Source organism: Pleurodeles waltl, chromosome 2_1 (assembly GCF_031143425.1).
Source record: "Pleurodeles waltl isolate 20211129_DDA chromosome 2_1, aPleWal1.hap1.20221129, whole genome shotgun sequence".
Lineage (NCBI taxonomy): Eukaryota > Metazoa > Chordata > Amphibia > Caudata > Salamandridae > Pleurodeles > Pleurodeles waltl.
The window spans coordinates 103,277,359-103,302,879 of NC_090438.1; the positions used below are offsets into that span (position 1 = coordinate 103,277,359).

At 46.2% G+C, this 25,521-nt stretch overlaps 1 protein-coding gene across 6 annotated transcripts in view; it reads right to left on the reverse strand.

Moving 5' to 3' along the window:
- The window catches only part of NEXMIF (neurite extension and migration factor), an 801,617-nt gene that overhangs the window by 36,929 nt on the left and 739,167 nt on the right, over positions 1-25,521 (reverse strand). For all 6 annotated transcript variants that reach the window (XM_069210975.1, XM_069210943.1, XM_069210949.1 and 3 more), the window contains one exon: positions 106-230. In XM_069210975.1, coding sequence (XP_069067076.1) covers positions 106-230 — 125 coding nt within the window. The remainder of the gene's footprint in view (positions 1-105; positions 231-25,521) is intronic.

Below are 25,521 nucleotides of genomic sequence, written 5' to 3' on the forward strand. Positions count from 1 at the left end.
AAAGGCAGATTCACAGTTCCAATAATGCACATAGTTAGCGGTTGTGTTCATGAGCGGAGGCACCCACAACAAGAGAAAAACCAATGGCATTTTAGGCTACCTTACCATTCTCGTTCACCCCATTAATCAGAATTGCACTTGGCTCAGGTGTAACAGAATCCTTTTCTTGTTGGTCATCCATCAATTTAACTTCTTGCTGTTCACTCCATGCCCCGCTGCATCTGTCCAACCTGCGGGATTAAAAACGCAAACGCTCAGTGAACTGCAATTTTCAAGACCAGAGTGTAAATTGAGCAAGATTAAAGAAATAGAAACATCTAGTGTGTCGGTTGCTAAAAATATGTACCATTAGTTTACATAATTCATATTACCATGGGTGTATTTTCAACTTTATCCAATGCAGCTTCCCATAGTCACAAGAGCACCCAAGCATAAGATTAAAAGATGTCCCTGAAGGAATCAGTGCTCCTAATGGATCGTGCTGCAGTGGAAGGTGGCACACCTACATTTGCTTCCCATTACACCAGATCTGGTGGCTCAGCGGACTAATGCATCCATTCCAGGAATAGGTTGGACTTCATGGTCACAGGTTACAATCCTGACGGACTCACTCAGTCTTTAATCTTCTGAGGTTACTCAAATGAGTAACACTGAATTTGGTAACAATACACTGTCTTATTCAGTGATAGGTTCCCCCAAGTGGTTAAAGGGCTCTTTACACGTTGTGCTATGTGAATTTCCCTGTGGTATTGTAAAAGTACCTAAGATTCTCTCACAATAAACAGACAGGGGTTAATAATGTTTGCACTTAACACATATACCAGAGATATTGGAGTGTTACAGAAAAAAGTATTAGTTTTATTACATCTTGCGGTAGGTGATGTAAAATACCCGAGATGGGTAGTTAATGGCGCCCTGCAATCAGCTGGTGATCTTTGCAAGTGATGTGGCATAAAACCTGCCCGGCGATGGAGAAAAGTGAGGAAGCCAGTCTCCCTTCAAGGCAATTTTGTAAAATGGGGTCTAACAGAGCAGTGGTTCTTTACCTGAAGCCTGGGGAGCCCTGGGGGTCTGCAAAGCCTACTGAAATGGCCTCCAACTTGTTAGACAATTAAATTCTGTTAACAGATTAATAATGTGTGTATAAATAAAGAAGCAAAATGTGAAATTAAACGTCTAAAAACGTTCAATAAATGTGAAAGAATTTGAAATTGGAAGCAAAAATGACGTCAGTATCCTCAGATTGGTTTGTGGGAGCACTGCAAGTGCATCCAACAATTTAGTATGGATGATGAGTGGCATCAATTGTATTTAGAAAACTCCAACCTTCCTGTTAAATTCAAAACTTTGTTTTTTCTTAATATTTGTTTGTGAATTATGTACAATATTTCATCATTTGTGTATTTGTTTAATGAATGATTGATTCTGTATTTTTTGTATATTGTTTCAAGGTTCCAATCATTACAAATGATTAGGGCAGGGTTTCTGGCTTCTAGTAAGGACTCAGTGGAGGTCCCCGGATTCCGATACTGATTAAGTGGGGGTCCCCAGATTCCAGTTATGATTAGGTGGGACTCCACAGAAGTCAAGAGGTTAACAAATGGTAGCAAAGACAGATAAGAGACTCCTTTAAGGCTCCGCATCTACCTTCTCACATGCTATTGGATAGCGGGTGGAGGCCAAGATGTATTTCCCAGGTCTTCCTTACTACAGAGGTCGACTGGGAGGATGTGTGTGGCCGAGAGCGGGGTGTTTTCAACCCCCATACCACCCCCTCCTTTCTTACAGGGGGATTGTTGACATGTTACTTTCACCCTCCTTGGTCCCACACTGACTTCCCCCTATGCTGCAGGACACAGAGCTAGACCGGGACACTATGTTCCCTTTTTTGAGTGATACTAGGTTAATTCCACACATTTACTTTATCAGTTGAGCCCAGGTTGTGCATATGTACAAGATCTTGGTTGTTATGAAACACAGATGTAGATCATGAGAGACCGTTATCTGTGACCTCCCAAATCCACCATACACCGAAAGGCGGGATGCTAGATACTGCAGAAAAAGTAGGAATCTACTGGGCTGTGGGAGACATGTGAGAGACAATGACAGATGTATGTTGTGTAATGTTTCCACTATAACTGCACTGCGGTATGGTAAACTTGTATCATGCTGGTGTTTTCTGTATACACTCTCACACTTCTATAAAGATCTACTGTGGGGAAAAAAGATTAAGAACAACAGAAATAGAGCATTTTCAAAACATAATTTTCACATATATCTGCTCAAAGCCCATTGGCATGCCAAGCCAATGAAACCAGATGTACCCCAGGAGCTCAACCCATTTTTCGAAAATGTGCAGTTCGTGCCCTCATCCCCTCTTATGTAAATGAGCACCCCCATATGCCACTGGTACTATTTTACACAAAGAATCATGAGTAACCCATATGTAAAAAATTACATCTGGTATGCAGGGCCAGCATTTTGTTATGGTTGGTTCCCCACCAAAATGTCATGCCATTGCTGTCCTCCCTAATGCAAGAATTACTTTGAGTATGCTTAAACCCGCATTTTGTCACTGGTGTCCCTTATACTAAGAATTATCACTAGTGTGCCAGGAGCAGCATTTTGCTCTAGATGTCACCTAGGTGATTCATTTCTGATATGCGAACACTAGCATTTTATAATGAATACACCACGTGGCAAGCATAACCTCCAATTTGCCAGGCACCACTTATTCCAAGAACTATGCCCAGTATACCAGCCCCAGCATTTGGCCATGGGAGTCCCTTATAGCAGTGGTTCCCAACCTGTGGTCCGGGGACCCATGGGGGTCCGCGAATCCTACTCATTCGCAGTCAGGGGATCCACGACTGCTGAGAAAATTAACTAATATTAACAGATTAGGCCCCTGCCTTTCACTAATGACTCAGTGGGGGTCACCGGATTCCAATAATGATTCAGTAAGGGTCCTGTGTTCCAGTATTGATAAAGTGGGGGTCCACAGAAGTCAAAAGGTTGGAAACCACTGCCTTATAGCATGAATTACCTCTAGAGTGCCAGTGCAAGCATTCAATCACAGGTGCCCTTTATGTCAAGGATTACCTGTAGAATACCAGGGACAACATTTTGCCACAGCTGTCCCTTATGCCAAGAATTACCTCCAATATGCCAGGGCTAGCAGCAGACTTGCAAGCTGTCACTCACTCACACTTATTCTAAGCCACTCCCTCATTTTCTCTCACATTCATTCTCACTCACACTCAGGGCCTTTTTACGATTTCGACAGATGGAAAATCCCCGCCGGGCCCATTACGAGATAACCGCTGGGTCAGTGGGCGGCCCAGCAGGAAACAGCCTAGAGCATTGTCTCCAACAAAATGCTCAGAAACACCTGTATAGATGATGCTGGATCACATCAAAAATGCAGTATTACCTAAGTGAAGCAGGCCCGAGGCCCGGAATGGGACTTCGTCAGCCCTGGACAATTTGTTTGATGGCTGCTGTAGACATCTCAATCAATCCACATTTATAAAGCTTGGCTCATCACCCAGGGGGTCTCAAGGCGCTAGCTGGGGGACGCAGGTCATTCGAAGAGCCAGGTCTTGAGGTCCTTCCTGAAGTGAGCCAGCAATGGGACTGCCTGTGGTGGGGTACTATCCTGATCCAGGTCTGCGTGGTGAGGTAGGAGAAGGATCTTCCTCCGGCCGTTCTTTTCCGGATCCTGGGGATGGTAGCGAGGGCCCATTGCGCTGAGCGGAGTTGCCTGGAGGGGGTGTAGGAGGAGAGGCGGTGATTGAGGTAGGTAGGTCCGACATTGTGGAGGGCGTTGTATTTGTGGTTCTGGAGTTTTAAGGTAATGCGTTATTTGACTGATTGCCAGTGTAGGTCTCTCAGGTGGGTTGAGATGTATATGTGGTGAGGGATGTCCAGGATCAGTCTGGCCACAGCATTCTGTATTCTCTGTAGTCTTGATTGGAGTTTTTAGTTGACTAGGACATACAGTGTGCTGCTGTAGTCGAGTTTACTGCTGACAAGTGCCTGGTGAATGTTCTTCTTGGTCGAGGGGGAGCCAACTGAAGATCTTCTAGAGCAGGAAGCATGATGAGGAGACGGCATTGACTTGGAGGGCTATGGACAGTGATGACTCGAGAATGATGCAGAGGTTGTGGGCGTGGGCGGTCGGAGGAGGGGCAGTTTTGAGGCTACTGAGCCACCAAATTAAAAGATTCGGGGGATGTGAGCATACACTTGTAGTGCACACAGAGCCTGACTTAGGTTGGAACTTGCCTGCCTGTGGGCTGAAAAGAGACAGGTGTGAGCCAGCAGCAGCCAGAGTGGCTACTTTCAGTGATAGACAAAGCAGCAAAAAAAAAGGAGCCTTGATAAGGAACCCTTGGCCCGGCCCAGCAACATTGAGACTGATAATGCATTAAAAGATGGCTGAAGTGAATAAGAGTGCATCCACAGTGGTCATCTTTGAATGACCATGCTTGAATTCTCTGTGGCCATGTATGAATGGTGTATATTAAAATAAATAAAATCTATTCCTAGATGCCATCATGCATTGTGTGCATGCGCACATGTGGGCAGCCAACATAGAATGGTCAGAGAAATGCATCAAAATAAAATAAAAACAGCAGGAGAGGGAGTGCCAAGTAGGGAGGGGTAGAGGAGCAATGGAAGAGGGGTAGGGGGATTTAAAAAATAAATAAAAAACGACAAGTGGGACAGGAAGGGGTGGGTGAAGCAACAGACAAAACAAGGGGGAGGAAGCAGTGCAGGGAGCGAAGGTACGGGAGAAGTACTAGAGAGAAGCAGCGCTCAAAGGAGAGAGCAAGAAAACGCATGCACTCCAATGGAGTGCTAAATATAAAGCAAAAAAAGTAGTTCCTTAACTGCAACCAACATCATAGATGAAGGATACAAGTTAGCTGAGCAGAACACTGTGGAACTGAAACGCTCCTTTGTGGGACAAACACATCTATGGAGAGAAAAGCCATCTAATCAGGAGCAGGTGAGGGAAATGGACGACAAAGCCATCCAATTGTGAGCAAGGGGCTCACCCAAAGCCTACTCTATGTATACTGAAAACAAAATGTATGGCCAAAAGACAGCTACAGCTTTCTGCAGTCAAGACCTAAAAAAGGCCAATAAATAAAGACAGTGGAGCCCCATTCAAAAGTTGAAAGAGTGACTCCTGCCAAAAGCAGGAGTAAAGCTCTTTCCATGGCAGAACAGTTAATGGAACACATCCCAAATTAATGGCATTCTAGACACAGGGATTCCTACGGCGAACACGATTTATCCCACGGAGTGAAGAGAAAGAATGAACAAAAGTGCACATGGGAAAATTGTTCCCTGTGACCGGATGTACACTATGCGCAACTAGGCATGCTGTAATAGTCCTGCGTGGCCTTTTGAAACCTACAGGTTACCAGGAGTACTATGGGCAATCTATAACTCCAAACAATTCAGAAATCTACACCCATGAGAGGTTGTAAACAGGTGTGTCAACATTTTCCAATTATCTGAAAAATCAGGCCTATATAGTTAAACATGCAAAAACTGATATGGTGTCATTAGATCCACTGGATATCACTTGCACTTGGTCAGCTCGGCTCCCTGTCTGGACGGGCGCCGGCTCAGATGAGTAGTGAATGGCTATGTTCATACCACTGGGCCATCACATGAGCCATGTGTGGCCGCCTGAACCACGGTGCTGTTTCTTTCGGCGGTGCACAAACACGACTGCTGAAGGAATCGGTGTAGTTAAGCCAGCAAAGTCACGTTGGCAAAAAGAGAAAATTCAACTGCTAAATCGCTCTTAACGTCTTACGTTTTAACTGGCGGTAGAAAATTACAGTGGTGTAAAAAATAATCTCTGCCCAAAATCGATGTTCGGCTGATTTTCATATGCCGAAGCTTGCATTAATTTGGCAGGTACTGCAACTGCAGCTTTGTGAAGCACTTCCGGAACAGATTCCTCTTTCTATTTAAGAAAACAGATGTTTGGGCTTTATGAATGTGAACAAGTTCCAAAAAAAAGTTACTTAATTAGTGTTGTAAATTGTACAAAACTATGGTTTACCCGCAATCATTTTTAGTACTGACAGTTTTAAATCTTAAATATAGAATGGATTGCACCACTGCCTTGAGGCGCCAACATAACACATTTATAAAAGCGTAAAGCACAGTACCACCTATCATGAAGGATGCTGCAATGCACAGAGGTGATCTACCACCATACAGGAGGATGCTCACGGCTGAGTTCCATTATCAGGTCATGGCACCCTCAGGTGACTTGCAATGTTCATTTAAAGTGCAGCAGAGCGTAGGTTATTCCTTATAATACGTGGCCACTCCATCACCCACACCACAAACTGCTTAAATCCTTGATGTCTTACTCCTTCACATGAAAGAGATAGTATAGCCGCAGGTACAAATAATAAAAGCAGAATCTGCGAGGTAAAATTAAACACATCAAAAGATGGTAATTTGTTGCAAAAACTAAATTAAAGTCAGATTTATCTCAGTGGCGTAAGGAAACTTTAGGGGGCTGCCCTGCAAACTACGTGTAGTGTCCCCCCCCCCCCGCCCCTTCACAACCTGTCAGTTTTGCTGAGAGGGGCCCCCTTCAGGTTGGGGGCTTATGTTGCCCCACTGTTTTATCTAAGTCAGATTCAATAAAACTCCGAATGCGTAGAAATATGCAGAAAGCTTCTATCTTTCTTGTAGACTTAAAGCGGGCAAAAAATAAACATTTTGCCATTAATATCTACTTTCTGCTGATCACTGTTCATTTTAGGGGAAAAAAACAGATCAGAAGATGGAAAATCTAGTTTTGTTGCCTAAACTGCAAATGTAATTATGCAGTGTGCCCTCCCTTCCGCCTTCGCTGCATGCAGCAGGCATTAGAACACTGCAACTAAAGTGCAATAACTTATTACAGTTGTGCAGTTATGGCATTTTGTTATTAAAGGGGACTAGAGATGTCACAATTCGACTGCAATCAGGAATTCAGAGACAGGCTTTCATACAGGGACTGTAGGCTTCCATGAATTATAAAAGATGAACAATGGAAAATGTGCCTCATTTGAACGTCTGAGGTGTGATCCCAAGCACGGCTCTGCAGAAGAGACAGCCTAGTCCAGGGGTAAATGCCAAGGTACAGCAGAGGCGGGACATGGACAAAGAAGGGCTGAGGGGAACAGGCATGGGGGAAACCAGGTGACAGGCATGCTCCAACAGCAACCGCCAAGGTGGAGGCGTCGCCCTGGAGAAGCGGGTGGGTTGGAATAATGGTATGACTGAAAGGTTCTCTGGGGAATATGGACAGCTGCCTGTGAGAACAGCTGGGGCGAGACAGAACTTGAATAAAGGGATAGACTGCAAGGTCATTAAGGAAAAGCTAGGCCTCAGAGGGACAACCACGTCCGCTGAGGAAAACAGGGAAACCAGTAAAAGTCAGAGGGGGAACAATAGGGCTCAGTCGGAAAACAGTAAGATTCAAAGAGGAAGGGGGACTCTGCAAAGCTCAGAGGCATGATAGAGGCAATTTATACAAACACATTGAGCAGTAGGAGACAAGGGCGAGTTGTGGGGGTCAGTGGAAAGGTCCTGTGGGAAAGGGTGAGCTCTAGGGGAACATGGAACAGGTAAAAAGAAATTATACACAATTCTACCCGGCCATTTGTCAAGTGCAGTGATCACCCTCAAAGAAGGCCTTTTTTGGCTCTATCAAAAGCACTCTAGGCAAAGACTGGGTGGAGTTCTGACTGAGTATCAAACAGATGGGTTTCAAAATTAGGATCAAAATAAAGAAATATTCTCTTTTGAGCTCTGATGCTAAAGTATTCCACAGCCGAGTCTTAAAGTGCTAAGCACCTCCCTACCCATCTGGCTTTAGCTACAGAAAAGAGCAACTGACAGGTTAATCGAAGGTTCACTGCCAAGATGCACTTGTTGCATCTGTTCATCAGAAAGGCAAGGTGTTCACGAAGGAAGACACGATCCATATACAAGGGGTTTTGAAGGTGACTTGCATAGGGAGCCCAAGCAGCTCTTTAAGTCTGGCCAAATTATGGTCCAATAACTCAAACCAAAAGACGTCTTGCGGTGACCTTCAGAATAGGGTCTCATATAACCAAGGGTTGCTTCAAAAGCAGAAGTACAAAGGTCCAAGCAAGAGAAAACAAAGCCCTTGACAACCATGACCTTCTGAGAGAAATAACCCTTCGCTGATTTTAAGGTGTATAAATACGTCCAAAATGCATAGAAATGCACAGACACCCAAAAGGTGAATAAGCTACTGAAGGTAAAACATGACTCAAGACTCCTAAAGGATAGAAATGCCTTTGACACCCCAACAATTTGGGGAGCCAACCATGGTAAAATATGGGACATGAACATTTTCAAGTCACTGTGGATTAATGAGTGCAAGTAGGTACAATAATATATCTTTCTCCATCACATCATGCAGGACTCAAACTGTACTCGCGTTCCCATGTGATAGTTTATAAGTAAGTTCCATCTTACTGTATCCATACAACGCGAAACGAATGCTGTATTTTAAAATGGAAATACAATGTTGCATAAAAAGAAAAAACAACTTGGGGAGCCAAGAACAGTACTGAGTTACACAGGGGTCCTCAGTTTTCCACCATTTCCACCAAGGCAAAGCAAGGGCTCATAGATGCTGGCTCTGGACTGGAATCAAAGGCTAGGACAGTTCTTCGTCAGAAGTATCCTCGATACGGACAGACTGAGCGTCAAGGCAGTTTGTGTTCACCCACTAATCAGAGCTGTGGAAAGCATCACAGCTCCAGGGTTCTCCTCTTGGATGGCGACCAAAGACCTGTGTGTCAAGCTCAACAACAAGGCGAACAGTGAGGCCCCTAGGAAAGTACTCCTAGCACGAGTTTGAGAGACGAGGGGAAAGAATCCAGCCAAATCGCCTCTGTCCTTTCTGACAAAACAGGCTCAATCTATTTGTACCGCCCTGCACCTTATAAGGAAACTGGCCAGGCGTTATAGGGTAATCTGACGGTGGGCAGTGCAGAATGGCAATCACACGTCTAACAATACCAGACCCTGATATGGCTGCCATCTCCAATTTTCCTTACCATTAGGACTTTTGTTCCCAAACTCGGGTGGAACCGGGCTTCTTCTACAAAGTCAAGGACTCAATTCATCGTTTTGCAACGGATTCAATTCAGAAGTAAGATCTAATGTATGTTTTATATTGGAAAGGCTTCCATTTAAAAAAACCTGTTCTGTGAAAAATATATGCATGCCGATATTACCTGCAAAGTTTCCCACTCTCATTTCTCAATCTCTCCAATCGTTTTTAAAAACATTGACAGTGTGTTTTACACACTATTTTGCCCAGTGAAATGTGGACCAGAGAGAAGACATTGAAAAGGTGATGTCCCGACAAGGTGGTGCGTTCTAAAGTGAAGCTTGGACTACGCTGAATAATAAAGATATATTACACAGATTTTTCATAATCAAACTGGCTTACAAGTTATTATAAATAAAGACAAACTGATTTTGGGAAGGGTGTTGTGCAGGGCAAGATGCCTCAGTGAGTTAATATTCACCACTGAAATATGTGCTATCCTCATGGTTCTGAGTTCAAACACAAGCAGGATAGACTCGAACTTCCATCCTTCCAAGGTGAGTAAACTGAGTGTCATGATATTGGTTGACAGTAACGTTGGCAGTTTCTTAACTTCAGATCTAAGACATTCCAATGTGAAGGATCCAAGTCTGCCACTCTGAAGCGTATGGAAGTATGCATGGCATGTTGGCTGCTATGGGTGTGCCAGCTTCTGCCACTGTGGGCGCTCGTGTTTCATTTCAATGTACTACTCCTTAGTGTCTTGATTTTTAGTACAAAGTTGGGAAAATGCATGGCCAACCCACCAGTGGCCTCTTTATACCAACAGGTGAAACACATTTTGGACATTCTAAGAGGTAAAACCAATGAATCAGTGCACATCTTCTGCATGGTAACAAAGTGCTGGTGTTTACATTGCATAATATTGAGGGGGGGTGGGGGAGGAGTTCAGCTGGGCTCTTGAGTGGAAACTTTAGCTCGGAGCTCCAGTCCAGCATGGTTCCCCTTTACCGAGACCACCTGGGCTGTATGGTCTTGCTGAGTCAGGTTCGAGTGGCAGTAGAGGCAGCAACTATTCTGGAAAGAGACTTTCCATGTCTCCCCCACCCCCGCTGCAGGGAACCAGTGGAGCATGGCCTTCTTCAACCAGGTACCGCACCAGAAAGGCGGCTGTGCAGTTGGGTCGATGCTGTATGAGGGCCAGCCCGGGACAAGCTGCCCAGGCCACAAGGGTCCTGACAGTGCGGAGGGGACCACACTGCACACCCAGAAACATGATTGCTTCATCAGTCCCTTCCAGAAATGTCCCCAACGGCTTAAAACCAGTGTGATGTGGGACAGAAGAGAACGGAATGGCCTGGAAGCTAGCTGGAGTTTTAGAGATGTACCCAAAAACAGAGACAACATTTCAGGATGTTGAGCGCAAGGGGATTAAAGATGCCCTCTTCAATCCCAAGCAGCAGTCATGGCAACGTGACCGTGAACTAGCAACTGAGGCTACCAAGATTGATAAGGCAGACACAGCCCGGGCAGACAGAAATACTGGTGGCCTTGTGAGAGTTTCCGCACACCACCACCGATATCAAGAAGATGTTAACTTCAATCAAGGCTTCAATGGCCTGCCTCGACCAACAGTTGGCCAAAATGAAAGGTGAGGTGCAGAAACACTTCTGAAATGATGCTGCTGGAGGTCTCATTGGTAGCATTGCAGGACGACAGTAAGGGACTCCAAAGTTTTAAGGACTGTACAATCCCTGCTCTGATCCAAATGGAGACACAGTTGGAACAACTGGAGGCTCAGAGATGTGTGAGCAACATGGTATGTTATGAATTTTACAGAGTGCAGCAAATACTTCAAAGGGTGTCCTGGCGCTAAAGCATAAGATTGTCAACAAACACATGACTACAGGCACAGCCTGGAGCTACTAGAAAGTGTTGTCATGATAAAGATACTTCTCCAAAAATGCATAATGCAAACTACTCAGCACCCAAGAGCCAAGTTTTTAGAGCTTTCCTGAACTGAAGCAGAAAGAGGATTTTTAGCAGATGAACAGGATGCTCATTCCACAGTTTTGCTGGACACCTGGAAAAAACCTTGCTTTCTGCACGGCATTGAGTGACCCACAGAAGAACCAGCAGTGGTGCGTCAGAGGAGCGCAGCAGAGAGAGAGAGAAAGAGTGTACCCCTTGAATTTACTAGCCAGACAGACCAGGCCTATTTCTTGAGCTCCTATTTATATGAGGCAGGGTGATTTAAACTTCACTTACCGAGTAGCCAGTGGAGATGTTTTAGGGCCTCTGAAAAGGATGAGCAACAAGGAAGGCCCAATATCATCTTGCCTGCCACGTCCTGAATGCTTTGCAATTTCCTAAGCAGTCCTTTGTCCGCCACCAAATAGTGGAAATTGCACCAATTCAGGTGGCTAAGAACAGTCTCCTGGCTCACCACCTGATGGGCCGTCTTGGGAAGGAAGAGAAGGATCTTCTTCAAGAACTTGAGTCAAAAATGACAAGTTGAAACCATGTGATTGGCTTGAGCCTTCAGCGTGAATTTAGATTCAAGGTAGATATCTACGTTATTTTTACAGCCCCTACATGAGCAGGGTGTCCTGTGCAATAAGGGAGCCAGAAATCAAGAGATAAAATACTCTGGGTCTGTTGATATCATAGCCACAAAACCTGTTAATTTAGAGTTGCATTTTAAGGCATTCTGCTGAATCCAACAGTAGACCGCTGTCATACATCTGCGAAAAGGACCAAAAGGATCATTGTTAGCCCTAGCTGCAGAGAAGGGCTAAGAGCACAGCCCTGTGGCACCTCTTGATACAAGGCCCTTAATTCAGAGAGGAAAGGAGGCAAATAGACCACCTGGGTCCTACTCATCAGGTAGGATCTACACCATTCAAAGGGTAGTGTTTCAGTGTCTATAATCCAGGCTTATTGTAACCTATCCATCAGAATGCCATGGGAGACTGTATCAAATGCTGCTGCCAGATCTCAGAGAACCAGCACAGATGGGTCAGCCTGGTCCAACAGCTTTCGAAGGTGATTCACCATGGCCAGTACATCTGTTTCAGTGCTGTGTAGGGGATGAAAGCCTGACTGGACAATGCCAGCACATAACTCTGTGCCAGTCTCATTCATATCTTAGGACTGGCGAGGCAGCTGGTGACAGAGGACTTCTGCACCTGCAGGCCACAATCTACTTCAGAAGGCCTGCATGACTGATAAAATGAAGTCAGCAGTCGAGATGTGGCCCGGGCGGTGGGGGAGGTGCTGATCGCTACACACCATTGCACTGAAGAAGGACAAACAATGGGCCTGGAGCACCAAGCCTGGTGCCCATCGGTAGGTTGCCAGCCTCAGACATCCAAGCCCTTAACAGAGGATGGTGTGCCAGTGGGAGCGAGGGGCAGATTTGCTCTTGAGAAGCCCTGAAAAGACACTGCACAGAGAGTGTGAGTAAAAGTTCTGAAGTTGTCTGCATCTGATTGAGGGTGGGGGCAAATCCAGTGCCTCCCCACACGGAGGGGGCAGCTAGCCTGGCTCCAGCTCTTTGGGCCCCCCATGCAGTGCTGTGCACTGACGCGTCTGCAGCTGAACCAAAGAAATTAGGGAGGACGTCCTGGGAACACCTTACTTCTTGTCGCCTGCGCTCCACACAACACTAACCCTAATGGCTATTTTGGGTGTGAAACCTACAGAACACCATCAATGCCCAACTTTGAGAGGCGGAGGAACAGACCTTCCCAATTTCTCTGGTTTGAATGCAGACTCAGGAGTGCACAGTGCTGCAGCAGGTCTTTTGCAGAAGGATTGGGAATTGTTTCCACCTCAGTTTTTTCACAGGATGAGACATGATCGAATTTGAGTTCCCCACACGGTATGTTGGGGGTCAGAATACTCTATTAGCGTGCAGGGCATTGTTATAAATGGGGTCTCTAGTTGCCAGTCAGTTTACATCCTGTCCAAGTAGGGACCCTCACTCGTCACACTCCTAAAATAACCCCTGCTCACCCCCTCTTGGTAGCTTGGCACAAGCAGTCAGGCTAACCTCAGAGGCAATGTGTTAAGTGTTTGTACCCACAGACAGTAACACAGTGAAAACACTGCAAATGGACACCACACTAGTTTAGAAAATAGCAAATATTTATCTAAGTAAAACAAGACCAAAACAACAAAAATCAAACATACACAAGCAAAGATACTAATTTTTAAAGGTTAAATCTCAATAAAGCATTTAGAAACAATAAAGCTCCAAATGGTGCTTTCACGGCATCGTGATGGAGTCATTTCCAACCGTCCGAGACCACTTGCGAAGGGGTGGGGCGCCGGTCATGGAGTCGCACGGACCCCAGGTACAGTATCTTAGAAACTAAGCAGAATCAAAGACATGGCATGGAGTCGGGGAGGTGAGGCATCGCTGTAGCCGGTACAGCGTTGGTTCTATAAGGCTACGCAGGAGGTGAGGCATCAGTTCCTTACTGCTACGCAGGGGAAGTGAGGCATCAGTTTCTTGCGGAGGAGAGGCTGTGTTGGCGGCGAGGTGTTGGTTCCTTTACGATCCTGCATGGTCGATAAGTCCAGTGGGTCAAGACGCATTAAGGCAACTTTGCAGTGTGGCTGTCACACCATGGGGCCACAGGCGCCGTGGTGGAGTCGGGTGTTACGGACCTTGGTTACATTCGAGACTAATGATACTGCAGGACTTCAGAGGTGCTACGGAGGCATCGGGTCTGCGGTGTTGGTTGCGGTCGTCGTACTTCAGCAGGGACCACGGCTTCGGATGCAGACAGTGGCGCGGAGTCACGCAACGACACTGGTTCTGGAGTCGTCCGGGGTTGGTGTGCCGGGTTCTTCTTGTTTTTCTGCCAGACTTCACTCCCAGGGGCCCAGGAACTGGAGTGGGCACCTCTTGACAAGTCAGGATCCTCAGCAAGAGAACCCAGGGGCTGTCAGGTGAAGTCTTTGATTTCCCTGAGGCTTCTTAACAGGAGGCAATCTCCGGCCCAGGCCCTAGAGAAACTACACAAGCAGGGGACACAGCAAAGTCTAGTCTTTGTCCTCTCCAAAGCAGAAGCAGCAACTGCAGGCCAACCCGGTAAAGCACACACAGCAAAGGGGCAGTACTCCTCCTCCTCACAGCTCTTCTCTTTGGCAGTCTTCTCTTGGCCCGGAAGTGTTCTAAAAGTCAGGGGTTTTGGGTCTTACTTATACTCATTTCTGCCTTTGAAGTAGACAAACTTCAAAGGAAAGTCTTTGAGGTGCACAAGACCCTGGCTTTCCTCCCTTGTCCCAGACACACTCTAGGAGGTTGGAGACTGTATTGAGCAAAGACAGGCACAGCCATATTCAGGTGCAAGTGTCAGCTCCTCCCACCACTGTAGCCTAGCAAGTCCAAGCAGGATATGCAGGGCACACCTCAGCTCCCTTTGTGTGACTGTCTAGAGTGAATTCACAACCAGCCTGACTGTCATCCTGACCTAGACGTGTATTCCACAGCTGTGCAGAGGCACAGAATAGTTAAGGAAGAAAGGGCCATATGTATGAACACTTTTTCCCATAGACACAGAATAGGTAAAAACCTTTGCTACATCTGGCCCTAAATGCCTATTTTCTAAAAGTGCCATTTTCAAACACACAAGTTAAAAAACACCTTCACTATAAGACGTATTTTAAATTTTTAAGCTCATAGACCGTAAACTCCATCTCTCGATCTACTCCCAATGGGAAATTATACTTGAGAGATATTTCAAGGCAACCCCCCATGTTAACCTATGGGAGAGAGAGACCATCCAATAGTGAAAATTGAATTTGGCAGTATTTCACTATCAGGACATGTAAAACACACTAGTACATGTCCTACCTTTTAAATACACTCCACCCTGCCCATGGCGCTACCTTGGGTCTACCTTAGGGGTGCCTTACATGTACTAAAAGGGAATGTTGGGGCCTGGCAAGAGGGTCCACTTGCCAGGTCGACATGGTAGTTTAAAACTGCACACACAGACACTGCAATGGCAGGTCTGAGACATGTTTACAGGGCTACTCATGTGGGTGGCACAATCAGTGCTGCAGGCCCACTAGTAGCATTTGATTTAAAAGCCCTGGGCACACATGGTGAACTATACTAGGGACTTACTAGTAAATCAAATATGCTAATTATGGATAACCAATCATTATTACAATTTACACAGGGAGCACTTGCACTTTAGCACTGATCAGCAGTGGTACCAAACCAAGCTAAAATTAAATTCAGCACACAGGCAAACATACAGGAGGCAAAAGCAAAAAGACAGGGGGAAGCCAAGCCAAGGATGCCAGGTCTAACAGGCATGCATTACTATTGAATATTGGTTAAGATATATAGCAAGTTATGTGTTGATATTGTGTTTTCCTCTAACATATAGGCCAACGGCCATCTCATATGATGAGGTCAATATAGGATTTATGTCTACTGCCATGAGCTACCTTACGTAGCCTGACTATATTTTTTGAAGTCGCCTATGATGATAAAACACTTATTGCCCCCCCCCCCAATTAGGGGTTCATATAGTTTGTTGAATACATAAGCATGATTATTCATGCCTATTATTACTCATTTCTTTTGTAATTGGGATCCAGAGGTCGACTATCGGTGACCATCCCCGCATAGGAACAATGCACACTGCTTGGAGGTTGATCAAGACCTGCCAATCATTGGTTTATCAGTACAGATATGTCTGGTACTTACAATAAATAGCCTGTCTGCACTTTTTACACCAATAGGTTTTGTGTCATACAGCACCCTTACGTCCTGCAGAGACCCACATAAAATGCAAACAGGGTTGAAACAGTAACATTGCCAATAGGGATTGTCTGATATTCAAAAATATTGAAGGCAGTTATTAGTGACTATACAATGAACTGCAGATTTTTACGGAATGTGTTTGACATCCCTTTTGTATAAATGTGTCATCGTTAATATTACACATCACTGCACCTTAACTACACCGTCTGCACTATTTTAATTGTATAGGTTCAGCACTTTTGTTTATAATGTGGAGAGAAAGTGCTATATTACTTGTATAACAAAAAGGTTCCTTTGCTGACTAGTGTGTAATTGCATTACTGCTTTGGGAAACGGAAGTGGGGGCAATATTTTTAAAGATAATGAGTCACATAACAGAAGTATACACTTTTGGTCAAATGGGCGATTTGGGGACAGTGCAGCAGTTAGAAGGATTCAAACTAAAACAGAAAGGGGAAGCCCTTCAGGCATGGGAGACAGAGTAGGATAAACTGCAACCATGGTGAATCCTACTACATACAAACTAATGACATAGAACATCAGGGGCATAGGAACGACCACTAAATGCTTTGTTCACTCTCCTGCGTTTCAAGAAATTGATTTTATAGTGTTTCTTCAAGAAACGCACCTCACAAAGCAAGAGATGGTTAAACTATAACACGAAGAGAGAGGCCAGTTATTTGTGACGGGGTTTTTGTCCTAGGCTAGAGGTGTCCAAATTGGGATCAGATACTGCACGCCATTTATAAACCCTACAATACGCACATACTGAAGGACGGCAGATATGTCCTGGTTAAAGGATGGCAAGCTGAAGGGACATAATACTAGAAGCGCATGCGCCCCTGTAATGATGTTTGTGTTTTGACCACTGAATCCACGTTGCACTGAGCATAGCAGCACACCGTCACAATGGTGACCACCAGCTTCATTTTGCCTATTGACTTCAGTTCATGCTTAACGTAGCATTAGCCACTGCCATATTAGAAGTGCAGAAGCGTCAAGTATTTTTCTGTGCACAATATGTTATGCAACGTGTTTTTCACTCATGTTTTTACTCTATGTGTCTGTTTGTTCTTTCTCACCAAGGGCTAAGGCATAACAAGGGGGCGTTAGAGAGCTAAAGATGTGCCAGGATGATGTTTATGGTAAGGCTTGGTTTTGGAAGAGCACCTTGGGATCCTGGCCAGTTCCAACGTGTTCCTTTCAAAACTGATCTGAAATGTCCAGCATTTTTTAACAACTTACGGAGCAGGAGTTGTTTTCTAGAAATCTCCTCTCTGGCTTGTTACAGGTATATATGAGACCAAAACCGGATTGACCATGAAGTGATTAAGACCTCTAGCAGGATTAGGACGCTGATGCCTGTCACATTTCCCATGAGGGTAGATCTCTTTCTCTTCACAGTCGATCTTGGGGTCAACGACCTGTTGCTGGCAGGAGAAAGATGAGGCGAATTCAACTGTGCCCAATGGTGATGAATTTTTTATTCTTATTATCTGCTTTGCATTGTGTGTGTGTGTGTCTATATATATATATATATATATATATATATATATATATATATATATATATATATATATATATAGACACACACACACATACCTTTGCTGTTTTAGAATATTCTTTGTACATGTTTTATTCCATTACTGTGCGCATTTTTAAATGGACACTTTCAGATGAATGTAGGAAGTTGGCTCTGTATGTACTATTTCAAAGTAAGAAATAGCATGCACAGAGTCCAAGGGTTCCCCTTAGAGCTAAGATAGTGGCAAAAAGAAATAATTCTAATGCTCTATTTTGTGGTAGTGTGGTCGAGCAGTAGGCTTATCAGAGGGTACTGTTAAGCATTTGTTGTATACACACAGGCAATAAATGGGGAACACACACTCAAAGACAATTCCAGGCCAATAGGTTTTTATATAGAAAAATATAATTTCTTAGTTTATTTTAAGAACCACAGGTTCAAGATTTACAAACAATACTTTAAATGAAATGTATTTCACTTAGGAACTTTAGGAACTTTGAATTAGCAAAATAGCATATACAGTTTTCACACAAATGGCAATAAGCTATTTTAAAACTTGACACAGTTCAATTTTCAACAGTTCCTGGGGGAGGTAAGTGTTTGTTAGTTTTGCAGGTAAGTAAACCACCTACAGGGTTCAAAGTTGGGTCCAAGGTAGCCCACCGTTGGGGGTTCAGGGCAACCCCAAAGTTACCACACCAGCAGCTCAGGGCCGGTCAGGTGCAGAGGTCAAAGTGGTGCCCAAAACACATAGGCTTCAATGGAGAAGGGGGTGCACCGGTTCCAGTCTGCCAGCAGGTAAGTACCCGCGTCTTCGGAGGGCAGACCAGGGGGGTTTTGTAGGGTACCGGGGGGGACACAAGTCCGCACAAAAAGTACACCCTCAGCGGCAAGGGGGGGCGGCCGGGTGCAGTGTGCAAACAGGCGTCGGGTTTGCAATGGAGTTCAATGGGAGACCAAGGGGTCTCTTCAGCGATGCAGGCAGGCAAGGGGGGGGCTCCTCGGGGTAGCCACCACCTGGGCAAGGGAGAGAGCCACCTGGGGGTCGCTCCTGCACTGGAGGTCGGATCCTTCAGGTCCTGGGGGCTGCGGGTGCAGTGTCCTTACCAGGCGTCGGGTCTTTGAAGCAGGCAGTCGCGGTCAGGGGTAGCCTCTGGATTCCCTCTGCAGGCGTCGCTGTGGGGGCTCAGGGGGGTCAACTCTGATACTCACGGGCTCGCAGTCGCCGGGGAGTCCTCCTTGTAGTGTTTGTTCTCCACAAGTCGAGCCGGGGGCGTCGGGTGCAGAGTGCAAAGTCTCACGCTTCCGGCGGGAAACATGTGTTCTTTCAAAGTTGCTTCTTTGTTGCAAAGATGCTTCTTTCTTGGAGCAGAGCCGCTGTCCTCAGAAGTTCTTGGTCCTTTTAGATGCAGGGTAGTCCTCTGAGGCTTCAGAGGTTGCTGGACCCTGTGGAACGCGTCGCTGGAGCAGTTCTTTTGAAGTGGGGAGACAGGCCGGTAGAGCTGGGGCCAAGGCAGTTGGTGTCTCCATCTTCTCTGCAGGTTTTTCAGCTCAGCAGTCCTTCTTCGTCTTAGGTTGCAGGAATCTATCTTGCTGTGTTCTGGGAGCCCCTAAATACTCGATTTAGGGGTGTGTTTAGGTCTGGGGGGTTAGTAGCCAATGGCTACTAGCCCTGAGGGTGGCTACACCCTCTTTGTGCCTCCTCCCTGAGGGGAGGGGGGCACATCCCTAATCCTATTGAGGGAATCCTCCATCTGCAAGATGGAGGATTTCTAAAAGTCAGAGTCACCTCAGCTCAGGACACCTTAGGGGCTGTCCTGACTGGCCAGTGACTCCTCCTTGTTTTTCTCATTATCTCCTCCGGCCTTGCCGCCAAAAGTGGGGCCGTGGCCGGAGGGGGCGGGAAACTCCACTAGCTGGAGTGCCCTGGGGTGCTGTAACAAAGGGGGTGAGCCTTTGAGGCTCACCGCCAGGTGTTACAGTTCCTGCAGGGGGAGGTGAGAAGCACCTCCACCCAGTACAAGGCTTTGTTACTAGCCACAGAGTGACAAAGGCACTCTCCCCATGCGGCCAGCAACATGTCTGGTATGTGGCAGGCTGCTAAAACTAGTCAGCCCACACTGGTAGTCGGTATGGTTTCAGGGGGCATCTCTAAGATGCCCTCTGGGGTGTATTTTACAATAAAATGTACACTGGCATCAGTGTGCATTTATTGTGCTGAGAAGTTTGATACCAAACTTCATAGTTTTCAGTGTAGCCATTATGGTGCTGTGGAGTTCGTGCGTGACAGACTCCCAGACCATATACTCTTATGGCTACCCTGCACTTACAATGTCTAAGGTTTTGCTTAGACACTGTAGGGACATAGTGCTCATGCACTTATGCCCTCACCTATGGTATAGTGCACCCTGCCTTAGGGCTGTAAGGCCTGCTATAGGGGTGACTTATCTATACCTATAGGCAGTGTGAGGTTGGCATGGCACCCTGAGGGGAGTGCCATGTTGACTTAGTCATTTTATCCCCACCTGCACACACAAGCTGGCAAGCAGTGTGTCTGTGCTGAGTGAGGGGTTTCCAGGGTGGCATAAGACATGCTGTAGCCCTTAGAGACCTTCCCTGGCATCAGGGCCCTTGGTACCAGGGGTACCAGTTACAAGGGACTTACCTGGATGCCAGGGTGTGCCAATTGTGGAAACAAAGGTCCAGGTTAGGGAAAGAACACTGGTGCTGGGGCCTGGTTAGCAGGCCTCAGCACACTTTCAAATCATAACTTGGCATCAGCAAAGGCAAAAAGTCAGGGGGTAACCATGCCAAGGAGGCATTTCCTTACACAGTTGTACTGACCTTTCTTTTACGAGCCTTGCAGAGCGATCTAATAAATGTATTTCCCAGACTAAGAGTTGTATACCAGAGATTCTTTTCAGTGTGTGTGTATTTCATCTCGGTCCATAGTGAAGCAAAACAGCCCCCAACATGCAACAAACAGATTTTTTTGCGCCAATAACTAAGAAGCTGGCTCAACAGCCACACATACCAATGGTCTTTAATTGGGTATTAAATGTAGACTGGGCAGCTCACACCTGCGTATCTTGAAAACCCAAGTAGAGCGGGAATCCCAAACCTGTCTGCTTGGACAGCTTTTTAGGGACTAACTGATATGTGGAGTTGACTGCACCGGAGAACCTGGGAAACAAGCGGAAGTGGGGAGGGGAAGTACTGCTAAGGGACATTTTGTATGCAATATTGCTTTATGCAGATGGCGTGCTGTCATCTCTGCACATTAGAAGGACAGGACTAGATGTCATTACTCGTTTATTAGTAGAATTTGGACAAATATCCTGACTGAATGTGGACTGGGCTAAACTATGCACTTTCCTGTTCAGACCGGATGATCCTGTTGTAAGTGCCCCACTGATGGTGAAAGATATTGCTACCTGGAAGTATAAACTTATCAAGCAGATGGTGCCTTGCAGTATGGCAACTCAGGGGAAGTGGACTTCGGCACAAAAACAACCTGTTTAGAATTTTGGAAACCACTACCTGAATTGGGTATGGGCTGCATTATCCAAAACGGTTATGCTCCCTCGCCTCTTAAAGCACTTCACTGTGTCACTGATTTTGGTCCCTAAATCCGACTTTATAGAACTTGACTTGCTGCTGTCTGACTTCATCTGGAGTCCACATAGGCGAAGGGGCGCACAGAACAAGCTGCGACTGCCAAGAGGAGGGATTTCTAATTGTACAATCTGGCTGCCCAGACACAATGGATCGCCAAATGGGTAGATGGGGCGCAGACAGTGTTTAGTGTTTATTGAGACACAAGCAACCAAAGGGGCTCTGACCCAGTTACTGACAAACATGCGACTTCCAGAGATCGGCCCAGACTGTTATGCGCCACCCTGGAGGAGGGGCGCCTTCCCAGGAAGTGACTGCAAGGATGTATTCACTGGCCCTCCCTCTAGCGACACTACAGCACCAGAGGCTCCTAGAAGGCAACTCAGCTACACACATTGAAAGAGGCAGGACTGGTGACAGTGGGCTGTTATGAGGCAGGAACCTTTGTGACACTGCAGACAATCAAAAATGAGGGCCCCCGGAGGGTACAATTTCTGCAATACAGTGCACTATGAAAAACATTCCGGAGGGAGCGGAGCAGGGCAGAGTTAGAACAGCAAACACAGGCAGGGCTGCTACGGCAGTGCACAATGGCCCATGGCCAGAGATTTGTGACAAGAATTTACAAAGCACAAAAGCTGACCTGTGTAATTTGAAAGCAACATGGGAATCAGACAGACAACAAATTTTATAAGTCAGACTGAGGGCACATCAAGGTATCAGGAAATGTGTCCTTTAAATATACACAATTCAGTATCTTACACAGAACGTACCTGACACACCGAAGGCTGACAGGGATATGGATACCCTATCTTCGACATGGCCCAGACACTTGCAGAATGATACTAGGTTCTTTCACATAGTATGGTGATGCCCTGAACTCACACATTTCTGGGATGGGATAACTCTTCACCATGAAACCTCCATAGGGAGAACCACCTGGGCATACCAGAAGGTTGCTTGTTGGGCTGCTTTCTGCACCTCTAAACTAAGAAGGTGAGCACCATATTTACTTAGTTAGCACGACTGCCAGCAAAAGGGTCGTTAGCCATTGCATGGCAGTCAACCAATGCTCCCTCTTTCAGATCAATGGAGATTATGGGTTCGAATATGTGAGAAAGCTAAAAATGAAATCCTGCATAGATAAGAAATTAGGGAGCTAAGAAAAACAAGTGCATCCCACCTGTCGGATGAGGTTTTGCCATACTTTCTTTAACAACCTGGTAATACCCTGTCACAAACTGACTCCAACCGAAGTTCAAAGTGGAAACGAGCCTGCTGCACACATGGCATAAGTGGTAGAATGGAGAGGGATTAGAAACTAAAAACGGACTCTCACAATTAGACAACAGGATCCCTACTACGCCAACAGACGTATGCCTCCACACGGGCACGACACTAACCACCAGCAACAGAGTATCCGCCACCTTGTACACACCCCAATGCCAGGTTGTGAAAAAGACTATAGTAATAGTTCATGGCTTACATGGTAGGTTTACTTCATTCAGAACACTTTTCCAAACATAATTCCCTAGTAAGGAAACGGACTACATATACGGAAACAACTAAAGCAACAGAAAGCAAACACATACATCATTCTATGGAATGCTCTGCATAGTAAACTCTGGAAAGAATTAAAGACAAGTGTTAAACTAAGATATGAGACATACTTTTGTTGACCTTGAGCTCTACATAACTTTCATCACAAATGTGAATTGTAACCTATAATGCAATAAATGTTTATATTAAGGAATATACAAAAAAAAAAAAAAATCTGTGACCTGTTTTTCATTTTGTGATGCATTCTATGTTCTAATGGGTTAAGCAACAAAAAGTCCAGTTGCTATAGTTTGCAGAACAATCGACCTAATAAAAATTATTAATTAGCGAAGCTATTAATTTCAGTTGTGCGTGACAGGCCACGAACACATGAATGCTGGCGTGCATACAACAGCAGACCGCCATCCATGTGTGCACAATCCCAAACAGTAAATTTGTCTTTTTTTGTACAGAAACCCGTGTTTGTAGCCCTGGAAGCTTCCCAAAGTCCTGCCAACGGCATTCTCAAAGGAGAATTACTTTTTAATGGCTTGCAATTCGGAAGGAGTGATGAAATCCATGTTGTCATTTGGAAAGGCTTTTTACAAATCACAAAAGGAGTTCAGGGCACTGTAGAAAATCATTGTGCTCCCGCAAATCTTGTGATTTTGCCAAACACATGGTTTGAAACCTCTAAATGGTTTTGCCTGCCAGGATCTGTATTCCTTATTTTAGGTGGAGTTCAGCACTTTGCAGAAGGCTGGCATCTGCGAAAGGCTTAAGATAATCATACGGTTTGTTCTAAGAACTGAAGAAAGAGGAAATGAATAGACTAATGGAACAGAATACATGGCCACTGGAGGCTTGACTAGATGTTTGCTGGTTCTCCCAGACTGAGACAATTCAGGTAGATCCTGAACCTGACCCTTCCCGGCAGCAGACTCGGGATTTAAAGTTAAAGTTTGGCCGTAAGGGCCGCGGGCTTCCACGATCCCAAACAAATGTGCGCCCGGTAACTTTGGCAGCATGGCACGCGGGTCTGTTGCAGGCATCGCTCGCCCCTGCCAGGGGGCACCTCCACCCTGCGCTCGGTCTCTTGTCAGAACCCCTGCTCCACAGATGAACGGTCACTGCAGGTGATCGAGGAGTCGTTAATTGTCAACTGATTCAATTAACCTCAATTCGGAAGATCACCGGGAATACAAGGAAACGCGTCCACCGAGCACTCGGTTTGACCAACAAGCTGGATTATGTTCAGTATAAATGTGGAAAGCCTCAAAAGGCTGGATGGGATGGGAAACCACAGGCCCGCTGGCGCGCTGTGCCCATGCGCTGCTGACTGTTTACAGAGATGTTTCCCCCTCAGGAGGAAGGAGTCCGAGGTGGCCCTGAGCGCATGAAGCTGACATGTCCTCGCTGATGACGGCTCCGGAGTGTGGCGTTTGCCTGCAGCTTTCCTCTTGCCCACACGAAGCCTTTCTGATGCTTCGGGCCGCCTCAAGTCCTCCTAATGAAACAATTAGCGCCGCCCTGCTGCAGAGCGCGGGGAGGCGGCGGCCGCCGGCGCCAGCTCTTAAAATGTCCCTTTATGCCTTCGTTATTTGCTTTTTCTTCCAGCACTATTGCACGGAAACCTTTTCTGCGTAGGGTGAGGACGGAGATATCTATTTTTTAAGCTTTCTACTGTGAAAAGGGACCAAACAGGCGTGTGCCAGGGGCCCCCTGGATCATTAGCTGGGGCGAGCGGGGGCTCTAATGGTGAAAGGATGCCTCGATGCCCACCTGAGTGCCAGGGCGCGCTGCCCACGCGTGTGACGCTGTGCGGGCCCGAGCTCTCCGGCTTTGCGGGGACTCTGCAGTGCAAGGCTGTCGGCTCATTAGGGTGCCCCCCACTCACCGCCCACACCCGGGGAGGCGCGCGCGGCCTGCCGGCCCCCATTAGGCCGCTAATCGCATCCTGCCAGGGCCGGGCCGGCAGCGCACAGTGTGCCCGCCGCTCACCGGCACCGACAAGGTCAGGGCCTCGGATGTTTCCAGCCGCACGTCCTGCACCTCGGTCATGCCAGCCGAGGGGGTGCCATGGCGTCTTCGCTGCAGACTCCTGTATCACCTATTCATTCTAAGAGTGAATGGGTACATCCACGGACGGCCTTGCCCCTTGCTACCCCTGGCCTTAGAGGTGGCAAAATCAGTACAAGGAGCACAGGGGCGGCTCCTCCTTGCAGACGGCGGTAGGAGCTCCATTTTCCTTGTTTTTCTGTCAGTTTAATTACACTAATAGTGACTAATAGAATATTCACTACTGGTGTAAAAGAATGGAGTACAGTTAGCTGGAATATGACCCTCACCTGTATTTGAGGTAGGTGAACAGACTTTTAAATGTATGGTGTGTGCCTGCGGGTGTGAGTCTGTTTATGTGAGAGTGTGTGCGTGTGTAAGCATGTGTGGGTAAAAGTAAAGGTCAGGTGGCATGTGATGTCAAATCCGCTAACCCTGGCATGTCGGAGAACTGACGTTCATAGGCACATCTGTCAGGCAGCCTTTTCAAGAGTCATGGGAACAGCAGAAAGTGCGGCTGGAAACATGGAATGAAAAGTGTTTTTTCATAAGAGGGCACTCTTAATATAGGGTCTGGACAAGCGTATCTGCCCCACGATTACAACATTTTATTTTACGCCCTTTGCTAATGGAATACATTTCAGCATTTATTTTTAACCAGAGAATACTAGCATGTACAAACTACACTGAGCACTTGGCTAGCCAGCAAATTAACTGTATATGTACCTTCGCTGATAAAATCAAGGGAAGAGACATACTGCAGACATTTAAATCACAGCACGGCCGGCCTTGCTTGAGATGTACTCTAACACTGCATAGAGGAGTCTAGGTACCACCATTTCCTAACAAACATGGCTCGACAGCAGGCCCGGTTCC